Genomic DNA, 18,474 nt, shown 5'->3' with positions numbered 1-18,474 from the left:
GGCAGCACGCATTCAAGAAGTACTTTTGGTGCTTTTATAGATACGCCTCCATGCTAGGGCCTGTTTGAAAGTATTAAACCGAGTCATCCAGGCACACCTCCCAAGTTGTCATCCATGGCTCCTCTTTCTCTCCCCGTCAAAATCCAATCAGTTATTAAATCCTATCATTTCAATCTTAATAAAATCTCTACTATATGTCTCCTTCCTTTCGCCGATAACTGCAACCGTTCTGGTACAGGCCCCCAAGTCTAGGTGACAGTAGTCTCTTAGTTGTCCTCCTTGCCTTAGATCTCGAAATCCAATCACATCCATTCTATCCTCCATTCAGCTGTCAAATTGATGTTCCTAAAATGAAAGTCTTAACCCTATTCAATAAATTCTAGGGACTCCCCACTGTTTCCAGGAAAACATTATAAAATTTTCTTTTTTGCTCTTAAAGCCCTCATTATCTTTTACAACCCTCTTATCTTGTAACTCCCTGCCTTTCTAGTCTTCTTACACCCTTTCTGCCATTTATGTACCCTGCAATCCAGTGACATTGGCATCCTTAACGTTCCTTGTACATGAGGCGTGTTTTTATTACCCGCATTTAATGCCTGAAATTCTTACCCTTCTCTTCGATTCAATCTTAGTGCTTTCCTTCTAAGATCACTATCTATCCTGTTTTATATCTTTTTTGTACATAGTTGTTTTTATGTTGTCTTCTTTGAAATTCCTCATTATGTCACATATTGTAATCTATCCCTTTCCCCCTTTCATACCCTATCTCACCAGTTTCCTTCTGAGTGAAATTAATTTTTAATATGTGGGAATTATATTCTATAATAAATTATAATATCCTATCTCATCTAGCAACATTGTTAGGAATGTTTGTTTCTGTGGGAAGCTTGGGGTCAAAGGAGTCCTACAGTTTTCCAAAGGCAGTCTAGCCCAATGTTCTCCATATTTTCAACTCTGATATGAATTGTGCATCTCAGGAATATATATATATATTCGGTTTATATAGGAATAGATTTATATATTCCAAATTCATGTGCTGGCCAACGTGTATTCCTAAAGTGCAGATCTTATCCTATCAGTTTAATCTCTCATGAAGGCATCTCATTGCCTTTGGAATGAAAAACAATCTCCTCTATTTTTTCCACCATGCCCCAGGAATTGGGAAAATCTTATGCCGTAAGACCCCATTTGGTATTTTATTTCATCACCATCCCTCTGATTGGAAGGTTGAGCCATGAACTCCAAAATCACTATGGAAGAACTAATCCCTCATATCTAACATGATTGTACAACTTTGGAACTTCACTGATTTTCCCACCATGCCCCTTAGTTGAGTAGCTTCCTGCCTCTTTTTAACATTATTTCCACTGATGAAATTATATCAGTTTCTGTTAATGCCAAGGATTATGATGGCAAGAGCTGTGACCATAGCACCTCCAGGAGCAGTTGCTAGGCTGCCTACCCACAGGAATTACTTGCCAGGATGATGCCTGAAGCCGCAGGTTTGAAGGTATTGCCATTCTTAAGGCTCTTGGGTCCCTGAGCTGTTTCTAACAGAATCTAAGGAGAAGATGGTAGTCAAAATAGTGGTAGTGATTTGACTTGCCTATTAAAGAATACCTCCTGTTTCTCCTTAAATGTTCCTTGCTGTTTTAGCTAGACTGGTTTATCTGCTTTGTTTGTGACACTTGTTGCTACCTCAAATTCTGGCCAAGAGGGCTAGACTAGAAGCAAGACTCCCAAGCAAGACTTGGGAGATGCTGTGACTCCCAGAGCTCCTGTACTTAACCTTATTATTGGAAGCAGTTGGTTACCTTTTGGTGATGTTGAGGAAGAAGGGCCCTTCTACTACCATTTTTCCCCATCTTATTAATAATAATGGCTAACATTTACATAATGCTTATTATGTGCCAGGCATTGTGGCTAAATATTTTACAATTATTATCTCATTTGATCCTCACAACAACCCTGGGAGATGAGACTACTATTAACTTCATTTTATAGATGAGGAAACTGAAGCAAAGAGCTTAAGTTAATTGCCCAGGGTCACACAGCTAGTAAATTATTGAGGCAGGATTTCAACTCCGATCTTCTTGACTCAAATCTGGTAGGCATTGCTATTCCCAAATTTCTTAATTTTAGGTTCCTATGTGCCTCTTTTCAACAGTGAGATGATTCAGACCAGCGTGCGAATTTGGCTGGGTTCTTTTCCACAGAACTTGAGATTTGTGCCTACACATGAATTTCTTTTACCCAAATGGCATATTAAAATTTTTCCATCCTACAAAAGTTTATTTTTCTTTCTAGCAAGCCATGAAAATAGGACAGGAATAAAGTTCATGACAATAGAAGGTGTAATATGGCATGCAAATGACTATAACATATTAAATATTTCTATGTGGCTTCATGTCTTCTGTTATCAGCAAAAAAAAATGAAAAAGAACTTAAAGAGGAAGAAATGGATCTGTTTACAAAATACTACACAGAATGGAAAGGAGGTAGAAAAAATGCAAATGCATTCTACAAATCTATTCCACGGTTTTATTATAGGGTAAGTAATAGAATTAGGCAATGAAAGAGCCAAGAATCTTTTTTAAGTATTGGTTAAATCTTTATTTTCATAAGATCAGGATACTTTATTTAAATATCAACTGAGATATATTTAATATATTATCTATTTTTGTATCTTTGTTGTCATAATTCTTATAAAACATAATTGAGCATAGAATGCTTGAATTTTTTCCACCCCCTCATTTTAATCTATTTGTTAATTAAATTTTCTTTTTTTTACAATCATTGAAAATCTGTATTCTCTCTGTTACAAATATGATAGTCAAGCAAAACAAATTTCCTGCAGTGGACATGTCAAAAAATATATATGTCAAAATTTTCACTCTGAGAATATTACTACTCTGTCAGGAAAAAGGTAGTGTGTTTTATCATGGGTCCTCTGGGATTGTTATTGCATTGATCAGAATCCCCAAGTCTTTAAGTTGTTGTCTTTATAATATTAGTTTTCATCTCTTTAGAATATGGCTAGTAGTAGTACTTCTGGGTCAAAGGTTATGCAAAGTTTAATAACTTTTTGAGTACACTTCCAAATTGATTTCTAGAAATCTAGACCAGTTTATAGCTCCAATGTCTGCAAAAGCATTTATTAAGCACCTGCTATGTGCCATCCAGTGCTAAATACTCAGACTATAAAGGCAACTAAAAACCCCCAAAAACTAATAGTCCCTGCTCTTAAGTAAATTATGGTTTAATGGGGAAGGCAACTTGCAAACTTTATACAAACAAGATATATATATATATATATATATATATATATATATATATATATATATATATATATATATATGATAAATTGGAGATAATCTTAAAAGAAAAGCACTAAGATTAAGGAAGAATGAGAAAGCTCTTATAGAAGATAGAACTTAAAAGGAAGCTGGGGTGCAAGATGGAAAGAGTTAAAAGACAGACTGTCTTCTTTGAACTCTGTAGGATATGTGAAAGTATAAAAAGACAGAAAAGATAGGAATGTTATAAAGACCCTTAAAAGCCAAATATGGGATTTTGTATTTGATTCTGGAGTTAAGGAGTCACTGGAGCTTATTGAAAATGGCCAACCCAAGCTAGAACTTCAGAATTTTTTTAATTTGTATTTTTCTATTAGTGATGTAGTTTTTTTTTTTTTCACATGGCTACTTACAGCTTGGATTTCTTCCTCTTGATGTTGTCAGGATAGCAATACCTAGTTCAAAATAAACATGTGACAGATTCACAATGGCCATTCTTTTTGGCAAAAGGTAGATTTATTTAGGGGAAGAGGTTACAGACAAAATGAAGCAATGTAACAGATAGTTAGGAGAGCAGAGAGGTAAGCTAAGGAAAAACACTAGTTCCCCAGTGGAACTCACAATTTATCAGGACAAAGGAAATAGTGAGGAAAAAGAAAGCCATTGTTTGGTGGGTTAGACTAACAAGAGATAGCTAGAATAAGGAAGATGGTGCCATTCAAAGGAAGGCATTATGAGGGATAGAGTACCTCAAAGTAGACTTAGTTCAGAAGAGAAGTTATCAAAGATCTTCATCATAATCAGATCTTTTAAAATTTACTGGGCGATTTTCTCAGTGAGACCTGAAAAAAGGGGTTAGGAGAGAGGGGTCAAGAGCTAGGTGGCAGCTCAGAGGGAGGAGTCATCAGGAGGCAGCGGTAGCAGATCAGGTCTCAGGCCTGTCTAAAGATATGCCAATCAATATATCAAAAGTTGTTTGAAGCTACCCAGAGGTTAGGGGAAAAGATAGTTGAAGTTGGTAAAAATTCCTTCCTAAATAATCTGGGAATTGCCTTATAATAGCTTCTTCTGAAAGGGGAAGAGATTAAATCACATCACTCTGAAAACAGCTTTGGTCATTTATCAATTGGGGAATGGCTCCCCAATTTGAAATATTTTCCCTATATATCTCAGAAATAAAACTTTATCAGAGAAACTTGCTGCCAACATTTTTCCCATTTATCTGCTGCTTATCTAATTTTGACTGCATTCCTTTTGTTTATGTAAAAACTTAATTTTATGTAATCAAAATTCAATCAGTCAATAAAAATTTATTGCTTATAATGCTATGGAATACAAAAAAAGAGGCAAAAGAAAGTCCCTGCTTTCAAAGAGCTTACAACCCAGTCATTGAGGAGAAAGTATGTGGGACAGGTGCTAGACCTCCTTTCCTAAATTAACTAATCAGACATCTTCAGGTACAAAGAGAAAGCATTTATTTAATCCCTACAGCGAAAAACACACACCTGGGAGCCATCCTAACTCTTGCCATGTGCCCCTGGAATCTACCCAATTTCTGGGTTATCCAGGATTTAAAAAGCAAAAGACTGGAGCCTTTTCATTGGATAGACTAAAAGGACATAACCGTCCTTGACTAATGTTATCTGCTTCCTGTGGGTCATGTCAATTCTTGAGGGTCTGACTTTTAGAAGTCCAGGGTTTAAGATTTGAGAATAAGAATCATGTGATGACTTAGTCTCAATACTGAGAAAGCTTCATCCAATCAGTCCCATTCAAAAGAAACTCTCAACAAGATTAGGGACCCCTTTGGTCCAGTGTTGTGGATTTGGGGAAACAATTTGCACACTCAGTCTTCAAGGTAAGTGGCAAAGATTTATTATGGCTAAAGTTAGTAAAAAGGCAGAAGCAAGAAGTGCTGCTGCAGAGAGCTAATTCCAGGGGATTCTAGCAGAGTTGGAATCAAAGAGATAATTGGGACACCAATTGAAGGATGCAAAAGTTCCTAGGGAATCTAGCAAAGAGTATCAGGGAGATAACTTTTTGGGAAAGAGATACAAAAATTAAGTTGATATGCTAATATTATGATTTACAGGTACTATTGCTAAGTGGTAAGGGTGGATAGTTCCCATCTTTGAGTTCTTTCTACAGCTTTCTGATCAGTAGAATCAGTATTGCATTACTATTGGCCAGCATTGTTTATGCCACTTCAAGAAAGGTAGCCTCAGGATTTCTCAGGCTTTGCCACTTTCTCACCCTTCATCACAATGGGGGAAACAAAATGCAAAAAATAAAGACAAAGCAAACTTCTTTATTAATTAGTAGGAAGGCCCTGGAATGAAGAAGAAATAGGAAAGACTTTCTAGTAAAAGAAGGAATTTTAGTTAGGACTTAAAGGAAGCCAGGGAGATCAGGTCAGTCCAGTAAGTGGATTGGAGGAGGGACGACTGTTCAGATATAGGAGACAGCCAGAGAAAATCGTTGGAGTTGAGAGATGGAATGTCTTGTTTGTGGAACCAGAAAGTTATTATCTCTGAATGAAATGAATAGACTAGAAAAGTAGTAAGGGGTTATGTTATAAAAAAGCTTTGAATAAAAAGAGTTTTTGTATTTGATCCTGAATGCTATAGGAAGCTACTAGAGTTTATTGGAAAAGAGGATAAGATGGTGTAACTTGTGCTTCAGGCAAATCAATTTGAGTTGGGAGAGATTTGCAGCAGCAAGATAGTATAAATATTCCAGGCATGAGTAAATAAAGGCCTGCATTTGTGTGATAGGGGAGAGAAAGAGGCATATTAGAGATTTTGCAAAAGTGAAATTGACAAGTCTTACCAACAGATTGATAATGAAGGGTGAGAGATAGTGAGAAGCCCAGGATAACTCCTGGGTTGCAAGCCTGAGGAACTAGGATGATGATAGTGGTGCCTTCTATAGGTCTAATGGGTAATTTTTCCCCCTAATCCTCTGATTTGTTTTTGATGTCACTTTTTATGTCCAAGTCATATACCCATTTTGTTAACTTGTTATATAATGTAAAATGTTAGTCTATAACTAGTTTTTGCCAGTCTGCCTGCCATTTCAACTTTTGTCAAATAATGAGTTCTTAGTAATAATAGTGAGTATTAACTGCTGTCTTTAGAGGGTACAGTTTCAGGTCAGTGATAATATTGGAGGTCCACCACATGTGCAAAAACGTTTATAGCAGCCCTTTTTGTAGTGGCAAGGAAATAAAAACTGAGTGGATACCCATCAGTTGGAAAATGGCTAAATAAGTTATGGTATATGAATGTAATGGAATATTATTGTTCTGTAAAAAAAAAAAAAAAAAAAAAAAACGATCAGCAGGATGGTTTCAGAAAGGTCTGGGGAGACTCCCATGAACTGATGTGTGGTGTAGCTAATAGGGAAGATGTAGAAATAACTTAAGGCTACCTGGTCTTGGAAATGCTATAGTTCTGCTGTAATTCCACAAACTAACAATCTGAGACAATCTAGGCCAGGGGTCCTCAAACTATGGCCAGCGGACCAGATACAGTAGCTGAGGACGTTTATCCCCCTAACCCAGGGCTACGAAGTAAAGGCCCACAAAACAAAGTTTTTGTTTTTACTATAGTCCGACCCTCCAACAGTCTAAGGAACAGTGAACTGGCCCCGTATTTTAAAAGTTTGAGGACCTCTGGACTCTAGGCCATGAAATTCAGTAGTGAGGTACAATTCTGCCTCTAAACCCTAGAATTCAGTACTCTTCATCTCTACTTCTCAGTCCACTCCTCAGTTCTACCTCTAAGCCATAGAGGCTGAATTCAGTTATGGCTTCACCACTCTTCAGTTCTACTTCTAAGTCATAAAATTAGCATGTCTGGTGGTTCAGTGGATAGAGCACCAGTCCTGAAGTCAGGAGGACCTGAGTTCAAATCTGGTCTCAGACAAGTGTCTTCCTTGCTATGTGACCCTGAGTAAGTCACTTTACCACAGTTGGCTTAGGAAAAAAAAAAAATTAGCATTTCAGAAGACTTGAAGACTTCCTATAAAAATTATCTTCTATATCCTGATTATTTGGCAAGTTCTTTTTGAAATTTTAACTCACTGATAGCAGGGAAATAAATCTTTGCCCCTCAATTTGGAGACAAAGTTTGCAAATTTTTTCACTATACATGTGACACCAATCTGGGGACCTTCTAATATTGTTGAGGTGTCTTCCGTCTCAATACTAAATGAAATAGGACCAAGAGAACATTGTACACAGCCACAAGATTATGTGATGATCAACTGTGATTGACTTGGCCCTTTTCAACAATGAATGGCCAATTCCAATAAGCTTGTGATGGAGAGAGCATCAGCAGCCAGAAAGAGGACTGTGAGGACTGAATGTGGATCACAACATAGTATAGTTTTCGCCTTTTTTGTTATTGTTTGCTTTTTTTCTCCTTTTTGATCTCTTTTTTTCTTTTGTAGCATGATAAATGTGGAAATATGATTAGAAGAATTGCACATATGTAACCTAAATTAGGTTACTTCTGGTTTAGGGGATGGGGGGAAAGTAAGGAGAAAAATTTGGACTGCAAGATTTTGCAAGGATGAATGTTGAAAATTATCTGCATGAAAATAAAAAGCTATTTTTAAAAAAAAGATTGGAGGTCCAGCTGCAGAGGATTCAGGAATGCAGCAGTAGAAGTAAGGAGTTTAGAAAGCTTTTGACCAGGAAAAGAAGGAAAGATAAAAGATGATAGTTTGAAGGGAGCTGTGATATGGTAAAGGTTTTAGTTAAAGTTGGGAAGAAAGAGATAGGGAGATGTTAAAGATGAGAAGAGATCCCAATAGCAGGCATGTTTGGGTTTGTGTGGAACAGCAGCAACCCTTATGATGAGGTTTAGATTTGGGACATCCAAATGAAATTAGAGTTTCTGGTGGTCAGGGAGTTAAATGAGGTCTAGTGGCAGCGCAAGGGTAGGGAGTTCTGAGGATTCCCTTTCTGGCGGCACAGAGTCCTCTGTAAAGGAATTTAGACTCAAAAACCTAGACTGATAAAAGAGATTTATTATGGGAATTGGAAGTAAGGTTAAAGTCTAGTTAGTAAAAGGTGTTAGGTAAAGAGAAGAGGGCACTGGAAACAGTATTCCAGTGGGCAGAAGCTCCTTGGGATGCTGTGCATGGTATAGCTGGCATGTTTGGAACTCTGCCAAAGAGAGGATTTTAGTTTGGTTCTTTTTACAATGAGAGATTTAGCTAAAAGGGGCCATAGGTGGAGTCCCAAGTTGGCTCAGATCTGGTGGGGGCTGAGACAAGCCCGGATCTCCTATTGGAATTCAAAGGGGTGCTTTTGACCAGGATTTGTGAATCAAAGGTGCAGGCTTCCTGAACTGATAATGCATCAGCCAGGAGGGGCTGGGAGTAATCTGATCACAAATCAATTTCTTAAAGGATCACAAATCAGTTTCTTAAAGGAACCACAACCCGCTTTATTCCCCCCTCAAGCAGTTAAAACTTAAATTAATTTAAGATAAAAAAAAGAAAGAAAGAGAAAAAAAAGAAAAAAGAAATGAGGTAGGTCATGAACAGATTATAAAAGGAAATTTAACTCAGGGGTTTGACATTGTGAGAAGTGAATATGATAAGATCTAGATTTAGGGTGGTCAGGGAACTAAATGGTGAGATTAGGGTTTCTGGTGGTCAGGGAGTTAAATGATGAGGTTTAATGGAAGGTTCAGAGTTCAGGGAACCAAATGAAGAGGTTTGGCTCCCCTATACCCCCTTGGGATTTGGCACATGAGTAAGGGGAGTTTTGGAACTCCCCTTCTGGCGGCACAGGGATCCTTCGTAAAGGAATTTACAAACCCGAAAATCTAGATTGGTTTATTATTTTATTATTGGCATTGGGAAGTCAGCCTTTGCTATGCATGAATAGAAAGGTTGAATTCCTCAGTGGCAGAGTCCTGACAGAAATAAAGTAAAGTCCTGACAGGAGAATAAAGTAGTGGAGTAGTCCTGGCAGAAAAGTTTCTAGTAGAGAGATCCCAACAGAGAGACATAAAGTTTCATTAGGGAAATAGGTGAGGGAGATAAAGAGAGGATAATGCTGGAAGAGAATATTCCAGTGGACAGAGTTTGCTATGCCAGAAAGAAAGAGAGTTTCCTTGGCATGTTAGCTCCTCTGCAAGGAGTTGTTCCAAGTTGGCTCTTTTTATCTACAAGCATGAGCTGGAATTTGAATAGAGTTGAATGAGTCTTTTTGATTCAATAGGAAGCTTAATCAGTAGTGAGTGTTAACAATGGGGGTGATGCCCATCTCTCAGGATCTTTTACAGAGGCCAGAACTCAAGGAGAATCTGTCCTTCAAGAAGTTTTAGAGAGTTTCCGGGCTCCCTTCAGATGAACATTTATTTGGTTCCCACAGTTATGAAAATTAAATTGGAGAAATGAAACTTAAATTAGAAAATTGAAACTCACAGGGTAGTCGGAGATGGAGGTTAAGATTTAACCCTTGCTTTCTACTTATATCTTCCCCTTCTAGAATGGAAGCTCCTTGGGGGTTGGGACTGGATTTGAGTGATAAATAAGTTGGCTTGTAAAGCATTTGAGAGCCTCAAGCTTTCTTAACTCACATTTTTAGAAACTGTACTTTAGAAACCTCAGCCAACAGGAAAAAGAGCCAGAAGGTTGAGGAGAGGAGTTTGCATTATAGGGAATAGAAAGGGAGACCACCCCTTTCCTGGATATGTGTCTTCTCTCAAACCACAATCTGTGGTTTGTACATCCTTTCTCATGAGAAAAAATAAACTTTTTCCTGCACTCATAATCAGACTTATGATTATTTTGATGGTCGCTATCATCGCACACAAAATTATAACTTAGCTTTTTGATTGGGTATAGTAAGGTGGGGTTTCCCAAGACTTCCACTGGGGTGGGATTGTAGGACTGAACTCATGCCCACCTATGCCCTTCCCTGCCTGCCTCAGACAATATTATAATGGTATCAGTACTTCAGGCCAGCTCCATCTACTTACCCTGGATTTTTATCAATATTAGGAGTGGTGAACTTTGGCTGATTCAGAAGTTACCTAGTTCAAACCATATGATAGAAAAGTAACAGAACCAGGGAGGAGGGATGCAAAAGGGAGTGAAAAATTGAAGAGTCATGGCCAATAGATAGAACAGGGAAAATGAAGGAAGAATCTTAACAACAATCAGGATTGTAGGAATCTTAGATGTCTTGTTATACCCATAAGAAGTTTGTTAGATAGCAGATTCCTACTTTATAGATGAAAAAGTAACATTTTATAGCCCTTTTCTAGCATAGTGCCAGGGACATAATAGGAACTTATTAAATACTTAACTGATTGAACAATGCTGGCAGAAGCTTTGCTCAAGAGATAAGATTATGAACATTTTTTTGATTTTGTGTAACAAGGGCTGCTCTTAAGTAGTCCTTAAAAGGCAATCTTTTAAACACTTGAAGACTTCTACTATATCTTCCTCAGTTTTCTTTTCCCCAGGCTAAACATACCCTGTTTCTTCAACTATCTTTAAGTCATAGTCTCTAGTTCCTCACCATCTTGGATGCCCTTTTCTAGATATACTTCAACTTATCAATATCTTTAAATTATGGTGTGTGGAACTGAACATAGATCTGAATAAGGTCTAATAAGGTCAGAATGCAGTGGGACATCTAAATTGAATTAGCTTTATTTTTGCCTGTCATATTATTCTATTGACTCATTGAACTTGTAGTTCACTAAGACTCTCAGATCTTTTTCAGAATAACTAATACCTTTCTAATCTAATACTTGTGACATTGATTTTTTTTTTTATCCCAAGTACAAGACTTTAAATTTATTTCTGTTGAATCAAGATTCTATTGGATTCTATCATCCAGTGTGTTAACTATCCCTCCTAGTTCTATTGCAATATGATGTGCAAATATGATATGCAAACTAGCTGTGATTTTATCCAAGTTATTGATAAAAATGTTAAACAGTACAAGGACAAGTATATTTCCCTGGGATAGTCCACTGGAGACTTCCTACCACAGCTAAAGGAATCCCACCAATTCTGAGTCTATGTGATTGCATTGTTATCTAATCCATATTGCTCCCATCTTCTTCCTAAGAATAGTATGAGATACTTATTCACAAGTTTTGGTAAAATTTAGGTAAAGATATATGCAGCATCCCCTAATTTACTAATTTGATAATCTTGTGGGCTTAGTCTGGTAATAAGTTGTTCTTGATAAAGCTATATTGGCTTTTAATCATTACTTTTCTTTCTAGAACTTTCTCAGGAATCAAAGTCAAGATCACCATAATGTACCTTCCCCTCTATACACCCTTTACAGGGTTCATTGCTTTATACTTTACTAAGAAAATGGAGGCTCTTCAGAGTATAACTTCAGTCATCCCCTCCTTTATAATCTTAAATTCTCATTTTCTCTTTCACTCTCTTCCTCCTGGTTTCTCCTCTACACTCTTCAGATATGCCTAAGTTTCCATGATCCTAAATCATACTAGTTCCTCAGGCAAACATACTATATTTCTCCCTTAGCCCCAAAGTCTTAGAAAAACTTTTATAAACTCATTGCTTCCACTTCTCTCTCATTCCATTAGTAAACTAAAATTGCTCCCTCCAAAATTACCTGTGATCTTTTAATTGCCAAATCTGATGCTGTTATCCTTTCAGTCCTCTCTACGGCATTTGACATTTGTGATAACCTGCTCTTCTTGGATACTCTTTTTCCTCTAAGTTTTTGTGACTTCTGGTTTTGTGTCTTCTGGGTTTTCTCCTATCTGTATCTCCTATCTCCTATCTGTATCCTATCTGTTTTTCTCCTACCTTTATTAATTTTTTTCCTGGCTTTTCATGCATGTTTCTTATCTATATATGCACCTTAAGACAGGCTGTGTTTTGTAGGCCCTCTTCTCTTATTATCTTAATTGTTGACCTTGGTTTAATTTTCTCTATGCAGATTAATTTCAGATCTATCTATCCAGTTCTCATCTCTTTCCTGAACTCCTATTCTTTATTATCAGCTAACTACCTGTTAGACATTTCATTCTGGATAACAATTCTCTCAAACTTAAAATGTCTAAAACAGTACTCACTATCTCTTTCTCTTCTGTCCTCAACTTAAACTTCTCCCATTTTCTATTGATTACATCACCATTTCCCTAGGCTTCTAGTTCTCAAGCTTTTAACTTTCTTCTTCACCCCCCATATCCAATCATTTGTGAAATATTGCCATTTCTATAGCCACAATATATCTCATATTTATCCTCACACTATTCATACAACTATCCCCTTAGATCAGATCTTCATCAGCTCTCACTTGAATCATTGCACTTGCCTCCACTGCAGTGGTTTTCCTACCTCAATTCTCTCTTCTGCTAATCTACCTTCTACATAGCCAGTTTCTAAAGCTCACATTTTACCATGTCACTCCCTTATTTAATACATTTCAGTACTTTTCAATTTCCATTAGGATAAAATACAGTCCTCTGGTTATTAAAATCCTTCACAATCTGGCTTCCCTTTACAAACTTCTTTATAATTTCCCTTCTTATACACTAATGTTTTCACTGCCATTCTTGCTGTTTCTCACCCATAATATATATCTCCTTGTCTATGTACTTTGTAATGACTATTCTGGCTAATAGAGCTAGAGCAGGAAGGCACAAAAAAAGAGTCATTTAATTCAATCCCCTCATTTCACAGGTGAGGAGCTGAGCTCCAGGGGAATTAAATGACTTCTTCAGATTAACAGGCAGTAAGTGATATGAACTATCTTCCCATCTGGAAGAAGATCATCTGGCAATTATCAGATATAACCTATTTCCAGACTATCCATTTGGTATAGAGTGATTGTGAGGATGGAACTTTTTATTTTTGAAATATTAATTAGCTTATCTTTAAACAGGTCTGGGACCTGATCTACCAGATGCATTCAATCTGGCTCCTTGATTCTCCCACCTTTGAGCTCCTTGGCATTTCCTTTCATTGATTCTCCCTCTTAAGTTCCCAGCTTTACTTCTCTGGATTCCCAGAGAAACCCATAAGGCTATATTTCCCTAAAAAGAACTGCATATGATGAAGAGCCTTGCTAAATTCTATTCAGTATTAAACCCACTATCTCTCTTTTCTCTCTCTCGAAGTACCTTCCTTTTAATGGCACCTTTGTTACTCTATTCAACTTAACCTGTTACTCATTGGCTTACTCCCACCTCATAGGGTATTTCCTTTCTCTTGATTAATTTTGAATTTTCCCTGTGGAGAACTTGTCTTTTTCCTTGCCTAACTATATGCTCTCTCAACTTTATTTCATATTTACCACTCCTGGTGCCTATTTTACCTCTTATTTTTGTCTGTGCCTTATTTCCAATAAACCTTTCTTTTGGCAATGAGAATGACCATTGTGAATTTGTCACATGTTTATTTTGAACTAGGTATTGCTACCCCAACTTCATTAGTAAAGCATCAAAGTCAGAATTTTAACACAGGTCCTCTGGCTTCAGAGGCAGTGCTCTTTACATTTTTCTATGGAATTTTCTCACTTTACCTTTTTATGTCATACCCATTTTATGTCTTCCTACAAGACTCAATTTAAGCACGAACTTATTTGTGAAGGCTTTACTGATATTACCTCTCCCCACAAATACTGATATGCTTATATGTGGAAACATAGATCTTCTAAGATGTTAAGTTCCTTGAGGGGCAACAGCTATTTTGTGTTTCTATCTCTAGGGCCCAGCACCAAGCCTGGCACATAGTACTTAATAAATGCTTGATTGAATTTGGTATAACTAACACAAATATTATTTACTTTGGAAATGAGGAAATTATTTCATGGAGTTAAAATGGCTTACCCAATATTTACATTGTTAGAACTCAAATCATCTAATTTTAAGTTAAGTCCATTTTCTATTACATCACACTGGTTCTTTTACATTAGCCTAATGCTGTAATAAAAGCATTTCTCCAAAAATAGTATGATAAAACGAAATTAAGAACACTCAAAAATGTAAGTCAAGAAAAAATTTGATGAGTTTTTTCCCTGGCTATTTAAGGTACCAAAATGGTTGCTTTAGAGTCAAGATAAACACTTCCAGTCAATATACCTATGTGCAAAATATTTGGTAACACTTTTCTGTATCTGTTTTAGCTCCCAGCTGAAGATGAAGTTTTATTGCAGAAATTAAGAGAAGAGTCTAGAGCTGTTTTTCTGCAAAGGAAAAGTAGGGAACTGTTAGACAATGAAGAGTTACAGGTGAGACTAGAAAAAAATTTAAATGTTAATAAGTGTATTTAGATAGCACCTAAACCATGAATGTTTGACTTAGAACCATTCTTTTTTTTTTTTTTTCCCAAATAGAGAGGCGAAGATTTTATAATTACTTGGTATGTCAAGTTCCAAAAGGGAGTTTGCTATTGACAAGGGAAAAGACCCAGGTTAGGTTCATTAGCAAACTTCCATTAACTAGGGGGCCGACACCCTTAGGTAGACTAGGTCCTAATGGACTTGCAGCCATAAAATAAGCAATTCCTAATGAACCTAAGATGCTATTAAGCCATGCTAAATTCCTAGAAAAGGATTTAAGGCCCTAATAGGAGTTAGCAAGGAAGTGAGGCACTAGTAGGTTCTTTATATAGGAGAGAAATAACTTCAAGGGTTGGCATCATAACTTGACTTTCTGATTGGGTACAGTAACTGTAGTGTTTGTGGATGAAAAGACTTCAACAAGGATTTCAATCAGGTAGGGCCTACTGCAATAAAAGGCCTAATCAAAATCAAAAGATCCATTTAAGAGATCTTAAGAAATAAATCTTAAGAGATTCTTTAATGAAATAAGGGCTTAGCAGTGGTGAGAAAAGAGGATTAAAAAGTACAATATTAAAACTCTTTTAAAGGGAATTAGCTTGTTTTGTTCAAAATTCAGAGATTTTTTGGTTTTGTTTTGTCTTGCTACTTATATGTCCTTCTGTGTCACTTTTAAGAATTTATGGTTTCTACTGGACAAACACCAGACACCACCTATGATTGGGGAGGAAGCAATGATCAATTATGAAAACTTTTTGAAAGTTGGAGAAAAATCTGGACCAAAGTGCAAGTATGAATCATTTAAAGTAGTATTTGTACTTAAGTTAAATATTTCAGACTATCAGATGAAAGATAATAAAAGTTAAAAATTACCATAAAACTTTTTATTTATTTAATTATTGGTCATGGAATCTTAGATTTGAGAGCTAGAAGGGACCATAGAAATGTAGACCATACATTCCTGGCCAACACTCAAAGGATAAAGCAGCCCACATTTTGTAGGGTTTTAATAATTTAAACTTCTGAAGAATAAATAGCCCCTTGACAGTAATAGTGATACCAACACCTGTGATAGTATGAGGTGATATGGAGGGATAGAGCTAAAAAGGAAAATAGTTTGAAAAGAGCAACAATAAAATATTTTTTTTAATGTAGAGAAGAAAACTTTTAAATGTCAGTAATCTTAAAGTACTATGCAGTAGTATTTTACTAATATCTCAGTGATTTTATTACATTTGTGTTAAATTTAATATACTTTAAAAAATTAGTAAGCTATGTTTCATGCACAGTTCTATTAAAGGTGCTACAGAATTTTTTCTCTTTCTTTCCCAATCTACACAGTGTTGCACTTAGTAAGGTCTTAAATGCTTGCTATTTATTAAATGTTTGTGGATGATTGAATTCATAATAAATATAATTTTTAAAAGGAACAAATATTCCCTGTGGTTTTTAGCTTTGTTCCAAAAATTACTTCATTTATGAAACTACATTCAATAATTTATTTCTTAAGTAATTTATATTATGTTTGTAAATTATTTATTTTTCTTAGGCAGTTCTTTATGGCAAAAGTTTTTGCTAAACTTATTCACACAGATCCCTATGGAAGAATATCTATCATGCAGTTCTTTAATTATGTTATGAGAAAAGGTAGGTAATTCTTTCCCTTCCCCCATCTTCTAAATCAATGGAAAACGATCATATGATTAGATTGTGGCTCTGTCTTTATTTGTTAAACTAAGAATAACAATGCTTCTCTTTGCATAGTACTTTTCAAATTTATAAATCCCTCAAAAAATTTTGTAAAGTAGATAATGCAAGTTATATAAAATTATAGATTAAGAAATTAAAGTTCACAGATGGAAATGGATACTTAAAAGGACATTTGGCTTAATTAAGAGAGACCTGGATTCCATCAAATTCCATATCTTATGTTTACTAATCTTGTGATCATGAACAAATCAGTTGAATTACTCTATACCTTAGTTTCCTCATATGAAAAAAAGCAACTAAGATTATCACTATGGTATTTAACTTCATGGAATTGCTGTGAGGAGATCTTTAAACTCAGAATCCTGACGTTGTTGAATTGAGTGAGGATTCCTTTTGGGGTAGAGAGAAAAGTACTGAGGTGGAGTAGCTGACCACTGAGATCCCTTCAACTCTAAAATTCTGAGGCATTATTTTTATGAATAGAGATAATAACTATAAAAAGCATTGCAAACTTGCAAGTATAATATAAATATTAGTTAAAATTTTAAGTGATTTGACCACAACAATACAAGGGTAAACTTGAGTCTTTTGACTTCAGATTTAATGCTTTTCATATCTCTTTTAAATAGTAGCACTGTTTAAGCTACTTCAGAGTGCATTAAAAACATAAAGTAATTCAGATCAATTTAAAATGTGGCATAATGAAGATATCTAGATTTGGAGTTAGAAGACCATGGTTCAAAACCTGCTCTAATCATCTTACCCTTGTATAATTTACTTAACTTAACTGGGCCTCAGTTTCCTCATCTTTAAAAATGAGTGAATTATACCTGGTATGAGCAACCTATAGAATTGTATTTCCACATAGAGACAAGGACTTAGAGAAAGGTCATGTCAGCTGACCGAGTTACTTGTACAAAACAAGATATTGAACCACTAAACTGATAAATGACTAAAAGTTACCCCAAAACATGATGGGCAAAAGGTAACTAACTGCAAGCATTGAGTGAGCATTTTTACTGAGCTAATTAATATTAACTTCTCCTCCCCACAATAGTAATTTTCTGCCCTTTTTTAAAAACATGGATTGCATGATGAAAGAGGGAACATGTTAAGGAGGAACATGCAATGAGAAGGCTAGGAAGTCTGTTAACTTGCATCATCCCTAGCCAGTGGGGTAAAGAAGGAAGGACCTTGTGCTTCAGTATAAATAAAAGGCTCATTCTGATGTTTATAAGTATGGATCTGTCAGTGGGCAGATTGTCCTCTTCTTGCAAGAGCAATTAACCAACTTACTTCATGTGCTCATAAGTCTTTTTTTTTTTTTTTTTTTTTTTTTTAATCTTTGTTGTACATTTCTAAAACCTGGGTATTACCTAGGTCCCTCCCAGGTCTAAATTTATGATCTTTTGATCCTACTATAATCCAAAAGAAAAAAAGAAAATGATGCAAAGTCACAAATTCAGTTTACCAGGACTCTTTATTCTCCTTTACCTCACAACATGGTTGTTAAATCCTGCAGATTCTGCTTTCATGGCATCTATCACATCTCTTTTTACTAATATGGGGAATACCATAGTTTAAGCCCACCTTACCTTTCACATGAACTATTTGGGTACATTCCTATTTGATCTGTTTTCTTCCAGTTTTTTCCTTCTCTCCAAATCAATCTTTGTTCTTCTGCCAAATTAATATTTCTTAAGCACAAATCCAAACATTTTATTCCCTTGTTCTAAAATCATCTGTGACATTCAGGTTTATCCTAAGTAGAATAAAATACAAATTCTTTTCTGGAGGTCTCTTGCCAATTTAGCTCCAGCATACTTTCCAGAATTATCATACATTGCCTCCTTTCCTTACCTTTGCAATCTAGCCAACGTGGCCTTCTTAACTTTTCTTAGAAAACAAGCATTTATTAAACACCTGCTATGTTCCATGCTCTGTGCTAAGTGCTATGTTTACAAAAAAAAAATTACCAAAACAGGCCCTGTTCTCGAGGAGCTCACATTCTAATTAAGAAGAATAATATGCAAACAGCTGTCTACAGACAGGCTATATACAGGACAAACTGAAATTGAACAACAGGAGGACGACATTAAAATTGAGAGAGATCAGGAAAACCTTTCTGTATAAACTGGAATATTATCTAGGACTTGAAGGAAACCA

The 18,474-nt window shown here is 36.0% G+C and overlaps 1 protein-coding gene across 2 annotated transcripts in view; it reads left to right on the top strand.

Moving 5' to 3' along the window:
- Positions 1-18,474, top strand: part of PPP2R3C (protein phosphatase 2 regulatory subunit B''gamma) — a 31,830-nt gene that overhangs the window by 584 nt on the left and 12,772 nt on the right. Inside the window, exons 2-5 of one of the 2 annotated variants that reach the window (XM_031952935.1) lie at positions 2,424-2,551; positions 14,443-14,547; positions 15,276-15,388; positions 16,148-16,245. In XM_031952935.1, coding sequence (XP_031808795.1) covers positions 2,424-2,551; positions 14,443-14,547; positions 15,276-15,388; positions 16,148-16,245 — 444 coding nt within the window. The remainder of the gene's footprint in view (positions 1-2,423; positions 2,552-14,442; positions 14,548-15,275; positions 15,389-16,147; positions 16,246-18,474) is intronic. The other variant, XM_031952937.1, reaches the window with a different exon arrangement.

The sequence above is a fragment of the Sarcophilus harrisii genome, chromosome 2, assembly GCF_902635505.1.
Source record: "Sarcophilus harrisii chromosome 2, mSarHar1.11, whole genome shotgun sequence".
In the NCBI taxonomy this organism is placed as follows: Eukaryota; Metazoa; Chordata; class Mammalia; order Dasyuromorphia; family Dasyuridae; genus Sarcophilus; species Sarcophilus harrisii.
Note: the sequence above shows the minus strand (reverse complement) of the source record. Positions and strands in the feature narration are given on the sequence as shown.